Source organism: Opisthorchis viverrini (genome assembly GCF_000715545.1).
Source record: "Opisthorchis viverrini unplaced genomic scaffold opera_v5_300, whole genome shotgun sequence".
NCBI lineage: Eukaryota > Metazoa > Platyhelminthes > Trematoda > Opisthorchiida > Opisthorchiidae > Opisthorchis > Opisthorchis viverrini.
The window spans coordinates 396,435-404,373 of NW_008751961.1; the positions used below are offsets into that span (position 1 = coordinate 396,435).

The 7,939-nt window shown below is 46.0% G+C and overlaps 1 protein-coding gene across 1 annotated transcript in view; it reads left to right on the top strand.

Annotated features, from left to right (window-relative positions):
• T265_09768 (hypothetical protein) overlaps positions 1-270 on the top strand; it is a gene marked incomplete at both ends in the record, with an annotated part of 4,205 nt that extends 3,935 nt beyond the window's left edge. Inside the window, one exon of the mRNA XM_009175941.1 lies at positions 48-270. Within this exon, the coding sequence (XP_009174205.1) occupies positions 48-270 (223 nt within the window). The remainder of the gene's footprint in view (positions 1-47) is intronic.
• Between the last annotated feature and the right edge of the window lie 7,669 nt (positions 271-7,939).

Below are 7,939 nucleotides of genomic sequence, written 5' to 3' on the forward strand. Positions count from 1 at the left end.
CCAACCTGGTATGAGAGACTCTGTGAGTGTCGCGGGACACTCTCCAGTATAGCTCAATGGATCGCTGAGGTGCGCAAACCGTCACACCACGGTGAGGTCCAGTCTCTTCGTGACGGTTCAGCGAACGTCCTTGTAGTGCGTGGTGAGAATGGACTAGGACACGTTAAGAGGATAGATAACAAAAATATTTTAGGCATCCGGCATTTTCAAACATGTTCTCAATATAGCATGAAAAATTTACTCAAAAGGCGTTCGCCGTTCTATGAATGATTCAGCGAACCTCTGGTCGTATTACTCGTATGGACTTCCATTCACTATGGGGCCTACTTCACGCCGCTTCTTGAATTCGCCAAACAAGTTGTCTACTGAGTACACAGGAAGGACGTAATCCTTATTGAGCTTGTCCAACCTGTTGCTAAGGAAATGATTGCCGGCTTTAAATGCGCTGATTATGAGACGCGTCTCGCGATGCTTGGCCTATTTCCTCCGGAGTATTGTCGCCTCCGAAGAAAAATACTACCTACTCGCGCTCTGTTTGAACAAGGTTTGGCCGACAGTTTTTTTTACAGTTGACCCATCTAACACATGGCAGAGGCATTGTAGAAAAAATTACAAGCTCAGATCACATCTTTAGTACGCAGCTCTTCTCATTTCGGGTAGTTACGACGCACTATGGTGCACGGAATATCTTTCCTCCGACGATTGTGCGCGGTGCATTTAGTACCAAGTTCAAAGCACTTTTAGACGCCCTATTAGTTGGGCCCTAGCGTTGCCCCGTGCTGAGAAATTGAAGAGAAGTGCTACACCCTTTTTTCGCTTGTGCCTTTCAGGCCGACAGAAACTAATGAACAACAAGAACAACCCCGACTCGGGAAGTTTGGGCAAAGCCTGACTCCGTGCGCGGTGCATTTAGTACCAAGTTCAAAGCACTTTTAGACGCCCTATTAGTTGGGCCCTAGCGTTGCCCCGTGCTGAGAAATTGAAGAGAAGTGCTACACCCTTTTTTCGCTTGTGCCTTTCAGGCCGACAGAAACTAATGAATAACAAGAACAACCCCGACTCGGGAAGTTTGGGCAAAAGCCTGAATCCTGCGCATCGATTCGTGTAAATCCGTGAAAACCGTGAGGAGGCGAAAAGCGTCGAGCGGGGATTCTCGACCAGGTTTGGCTAACATTCTGACCAATCAAGCGATGCCATTGTTTAGTCCGTAGGTGCAATTGGCACACCCACACACTGGATGTGCTGGTCGGTTATTAAGAGCGACTCGCATGTGGACACTGCAGGCAATGGCCACACCTGATTGCAGGCTATTCTATAACCCGGTGAGCATATTACAAATTTAAGAGGAATAGTGGGAAATAACCTACATGCAAGTCACTCACCTAATCGGTGTCTTGAGTGATAGGCGGAGTACTTCGAAAATATTTTGCAGAATAACCCTGGAGAAACCCAGAAGTACTGAATGAGGCGTCGACACGAGCCGGTCATCAACGACATAAATTCACCGTGTGGTACCGCTGCTTCAACTCCACGACGCGCCAGGTTACCTTGTGGCAAGTTTTTAACAGGGCCACTACTTCTGTATCGTCCACTACCTTGACATTTGAGATTCCCTACGTTTTTTCTGTCCCCGTTTGAAAATACCACTCCAATTCTGTGTTTAGTGTGTGTACGTACGTTGTTTGTCCCTACTACTTCGGTCGTTTGACCTTGAGGTTATTCAGCCATTTTGTGGTCGACTTCTTTTAAAACATGTGACTGTCTCAAGAGAAGGGGTGTTTGCCCATTTGGTTCGTAAATTTGTAGTCCAAGTTGACCATTTGTTATTGACGATCAGCTACTGTCGAGGTTTGCAGGTCTTGTGAGTTGATGTCTTACGTTAATATTACCTCCGACTTTATTTCGCTTTCCCCGAGGTTCTCGTATTACGCGTCACTCAATGACATCGTTTTGCTGTAACATTCTCGACACGTTACGCCGCGTTGTTTGAAATAAACACGAAAACCCTGGGGACCATTGTGAACGAAACTGGATCTGAGGAATTCGCGGAAGCAATTGACGCTGCGGAGGGAAAAATCACAGTGCCGTTTGCTTTGCTCCGGGTTTTGTAAATTACTTTCTACACCTAGTCGCAAAAGTGGTGTAGCTTTGGAAGCTATAATGGTTGCTCATGCCCATTAATATCGGGTAAAAGAGAGGCCGAACTCCAACAGGCTCTGCTAGATGCACAGATCAAAACAGAGCAAGGTACGATCGATTTGAAGGCCCAAGAGGACTAACTAAATGAAGTTTTGGAGCCACTGTCGCAGTATCCGAAACTAGGATGTGTTGGTGATATTAGATAGTCACCTGCACTGTCGCTTCCATCACCTTGCGACAGCCACCGTGGAACTACTCAAGGTAGGATTATCATGGTCCGGGCCTAATCCAGATCAAAACTGGAGATTCTAACGCCAGTTTGAGATGAATATCGCGGTGAACTTGGATGGCACTGATCAGAGACTTCTGTATTATGCTTAACACTGTCAAAGGTACACGAAGGCAGTCATCGAAGAATGTGTGAGACTCTCGCCGGAGTCACCATACTCTGAGGAGATTCTGCGCAATCTTTTTAATCAGCTTCACGTCGTTGCTCATCTTCTCCCTGAAACCCTGTTCTGATTGCCATGACTGACCACCGGGACAGACAAGTGTCTACCGGACTTATGTGCAAAAACGCGAAGTTGTGTTATTTCGCCAACGCGGGTGCGTTGCGCTTCAAATTTGAACTCGCTCGTCCTCGTAGAGAGAATAACGCCTTCTCTTCACTCACTACTGCAGAACAAGTGCGCTGATGTGGCAGATAAAATATCGATGGCTGGCAGGATCCAACGTTCACTAATTTAGTAGAGTATGCGGAATCGCGCTGCACGATTGTATGCAGTCAGCTCATGCAGCTGTCCCGAGAAGGAGGCTAGACCTCCTCCTGTGCTATTAACTGACATTGCCTGTCGAAGAAAGTCCAACTTCAGTCCACTGGGCAGATGGTCAACCCGACCAAGATTTTTACTCAAACTAGAAATAAAATGGCCTACGCGACCTCGACTGATGCAGTCCAATGAGGTCAATTTGAAGAGGTTTGCAGCACAGGTTAACCCAGATATGGCATGTACAAACTAGCTACTCGGTTTTCCCTATACGTGCTAGCAGTTTCCGAACTCCGCCATGCCGTCGATTGTCTGACAAATATCATGCAGTTCAGTCATTTTGCACTGAATAATATGTGGGTAATAGCTTGTACGGGTGGAGAGCATCACAACACTCGGTGGCGAAACAGCAGCTTTTGACATTTGTTGATTACTTTGAACGATGTTGCGTGAGTGCAGACTTGGTGACTCAAACCACAGTTGGTCAGCAGAAAATCCAGCTTTTCTTCCGAGCTGACATCCTTTTACTACCTGGATTTTACATCACTTTCGTGAAATGGAAGCGCACTGCTCTGTAGTGCAGGTCTTGGCTTCTACCCGACGGCAATATTGGATTGTCACTGAGACCGGCGTCGTTAAACGAGTGATTAGTGCATGTTCTTTATGCAGGCGCTGGTTTGAGCAGCCCGGTACACAAATGGTCTCATTACTGGCAGACTGAGGGGGAGCGGGCTTTTGCCTCTTCATGCGCGTTTTGGTGAGCAACTTTAGACCTTTTAAGATCAAACAAGAGCGTTCACTGGAAAAACGCTACGGCCGTATCTTAAGCTGACTAAAAACTCGAGAAGATTTTCTGTTAATGGAATGTCGAACGACTTACTTCCGTAATGTTTGATGCGATTCGTTGGTAGATGTTGCGAGCCCACCGAAATCGATAATAATAATGGAATTAACCTCGTTGGAGAACCAACAAAATTCTGGGATGGTATAAGTTGATGGAGCCAGATTAAAGTACAGGATCGGCTTTTGACTATAGATGTGCAGCAGCACTTCAACCCACTAGCAGGTAATCGCCGCGGTGGTGTGAAAGCGTTTAATCCGGTCGGTACCACGTATATTTTTACACCTATTTAAGAAATAATGGTTGGCTGATGAAAAGCTAGACACGTTGCTTATACAGGCGGAGCAAGATCTAAATAATCCAACTATAATCTCACTATCAGCAGGCGGTAACGATGTAGACACGGTCACTCGAAACGGTTGGCTGTTTGTGCGATGCTGCCACGCCATAGCCGGGCGCGACGATTTAGCTTTGCGATACCATGCCGGTTGCTAGTGTATTCTGGCAACGCTGAATAGAGAAACATCGGCCAACATTGCATTCGTGCACTAAGTGACATAGAGCATTTCGAGAACTAAAACGAGAAGACTTGGTTCTAGTCTCTGGTGAAGATGTGCCTCGTGAAAAATGGCCTCTAGGAGAAGTGGGTAGTTTTGAGGAGAGCTCAGTGCTTGGTGAGAACCCTGCAGGTTTGGAAGGTGGGCAGCGTTCTTAAGGGACATATCAGAGAAGCATGTTTACTTGATGAACGCGATGAGGTTTGTGTAAGTCGGCACTCGTGGCAGGAGTGGGCTCGGATCTCTGGCTGGTGGTTTACCTCACAGTGGAGCTGACCAGACGTACAGTGCAAGAACCGACGCGTTCGCTGAACAAGCGTGGAGAATTTGAATTGAGGTGTATCATCCATTACTTTGACACTTAAAATTCGATAAATTTTTGTCCCTATTTGTAACCAACATTCCACTTTTGTTATCCATGTGTGTTTATAAACCGTCGTTTGTTTGTATCCACCACTTCACCCATTTGACCTTGAGGCCATTCAGCCATTTTGTGACCGTCTCACATGGGAGACTGTTCAATCATTTTATTAGCACTTTTTTCAGTCCACGTGAACCATTTGCTGTTGACATTGCGCACAAAATGTTCTGTGGAGTTATACAGGCCTTAGCGTATTGTACCTCGGAACGCAATCAGTTTGAGAAAAAAATCCTGCACCAGACGAATGTACACCTAAGATGACGAATGAAAGGAATATACAGCGCGCAGTTTTTGGGAGCCGAAAGTTGGGCAGATATATCTCAACTTGGTTAGAACATTGTTCCATAGGAAGTTGGATATATCATCAAAATAATCCATGCACACTCTGAAAAGTTTCGTTTGGAATAAGCTTGTCGGATGATAATTTGGAGACTGGCATTTGTTCCATAAAACGCCTGCCGTCACTTTTTCAGCCGAGCGTAGAGGAACGATGTCGAGTATTTTTAAGGTGAGACTGTCAAATGCATCTCAGTGCAGGGTGTCAATTTTACGAATGGTGGAGACTGTGCAGTAAGTTCGGTTGTCATGACGCCCCTATGTATTTGAGCTCATCCATTGCTTTGTTGTCTTGAAAGCTATAAAAGTAAACGTCTTTACTTGTGAGTTATGCTTAGCTAGAAGGATGATAACCTTTCATACAATCTTGCACTGACGACATCCTTGAATGATGACAAGTCTTCTTCAAGCCAGTTACCGCGCTCAGCGAACATACCGACATACTCGCTGTCCACTACGAATAACATTATTGTTCTTCGTAAATTTAGATCCTCCTTGCGTTTTCAACGAAAGCAATAGACCACAAGCCAAATCACTGCGTCCAAATTAGTCCAAGGAGCATTCTAATGCAAGCTATCAGATGTAGAATTTCACCGAAGGGCAGTAAATACGGGACACAAACCATTTCACCTATCGTAGCAACAATATTAATAATAATGTTTATTCCCAAATTGCGGGTGGCATACCGTCTAGAATGATCATACGTTTACAGTCAGAATGAAGGATGACCGCGGATATGCGGGTGGTGTGGACTGCGCGAAACGAGGACAGTGTCATTAACAATGGGAAATATCCGATGAAATAATGATAATAAGTTTCTCGTTTTCGAAATGTTTGGTGACAATCGGTAGATTTATTGCTGGGCGACGTTTCGCTTTTGACACGAAAGCTTCGTCAAGCCAAGTGACTAGGTTCCGAGGTTGGTGGAGATTTAAGGCGGAAGGAGAACCAATCAGCTAAGTCAAGCTAAATCTCTGTTGGGCGTCGGCCGAGGGATTCTAGTGTGTTAGAGTGGTTGAACAAGTGTTGGGTCGTTAGGGAAACCTACATGTGTTTGGGTCCAGACTAGGGTTTAGTTCTTCTGGTTCGGTTCATTTGATGGTTCCCCTTGAACTTTGTTTGCATTCTCTGTCTGTCTGCGTGGGTGAGCTAGCACTAAGAAAGTTGTGTAAGAGGGGTGCTGTGACCTTTGTTTGGTTGGGGTTTCTACCCCCACCACCCGGTTTTTTCTAATGATCCTAAGTGGATTGATGACCACACCGTCACGTGTAAACTCGGTTTAATTCACAACTTGTAGGGAACAATGGGCACGAGATCTGACTAGTTCAAAGACGTAGCCGGCTGGCATGAACTAAAACTGACAATCGTTGCTGGCCTTGGGCGGTCGGGTAAATGGCCGGAATCGCAACGAGCTAAAGTAGAGGTGGAAATAAGATAATTCAACTTGGAGTACATGGGGAGTTTTGTCTCAAAAATGCGGTTCAATCTGAAACTAAGCAGATTCGCTGGTTGCACTATTGTAGGGAAGTCAGGTGCAGGAGACCGGCTGAATGGCGGCAAGTTGCTAATACATAGGGTGACACGAACACCGTATACGGATTTGAACTTGTGGAGGAGGAAAGCCGAAATTGCAGGTGAAGAACCAGACTAGCCATTTCTGAGCGAAAATCCATCGGGAACGGAAGACCTCATCCCAGAGATTGTGCCGGGTGAAAACTTGCTCGTAGTTGTGATTACAGGCTTGAGTGAGCGAGGGGTTGCGGTCAAGATTCTGGAGAAAATAGTTGCGGGAGTGCCACCTCACTGGGTGTGACAGCGCAATGCCATCACTGCATTGACGTGCTTCGGTTTATGAACAGCCCCGTAACGGTCGGCAAGGCGCCGCGATCGGAGAAGGAATACGCAGTTCCGTGGCAGCTGATTTTGTGTGAGGCGGAGATTAACACAGAGGGTCGGGCGGATGCAGGCTCATGGATAATCTCCCTTTCGTCGGAGGACCGTGTGAATGTAGACCGGATACCAGCCAGTTTGAATGAATAACAGTTCTACGGGGCGTTTGAGCAACTGCAGTCGAGGTTTGAAGCTTAAGAAGAAATAGAATGAAAGCATTAGCGTGTGGCGAATGTCAGGAGGCATAAGATACAACGGTTTCAGTGGAAAAAATCTGAAAAGGGATGACAGAAAGCTAAATGGACCCAGGAAGGGTGGATATGTTTGCTGATCAAGAAACCAAGTACTATTTGAGCCAGAGTAGGTGCCTGGTTTTAGGAAGGTAAGAAAGTTGTCGTCGAGGTAGTCAGCGGGGAGGCTAGCAGTTGGACTAGTTGGAACGGGCGGTAGTTTCTGGCTTACCAGAGAATGATGACATAGGGTCTTCGTTGTGCCAAAACGGGGTTAATGTGAGCAGTGACAGTAAGAGCGAACAGGTAAAAGCGAACTGGGCACAGCTTTCAACATGATGGATAAGAATTGCAGCTTAACTGAGATCCACTACGTCAAGCTAAAAGGAAAGTAAGGTCAAGGATCATTAGTCGCCGGGTCACTGTAATCAACTCCAAAAAAAGAATGGTGCATAGCAAAAAACAGCTGTTAAGTGCTAGCTGTGAACGCTTGTAATCAGGAAATGATAAGTTATTTGCATTTTGTGCATATGATTGCGCTAGATGATAAGAGGGAAGAACGCGTGTGCTATGTCTGGATGATGAAGTGGATTTGGGGTTGTGTGACGCAACCAAGACGAAGGTGGTGTTATGGCTACCTGCTTTCTGAGTTTGAGTCACGCGTGCCAATCCAGGAAAACGTCCAAGAAATCCGAATTCTGGAATCACGGTACTATTGCAAACACAATAATATACACATTCAACAAACCTCAACGGAT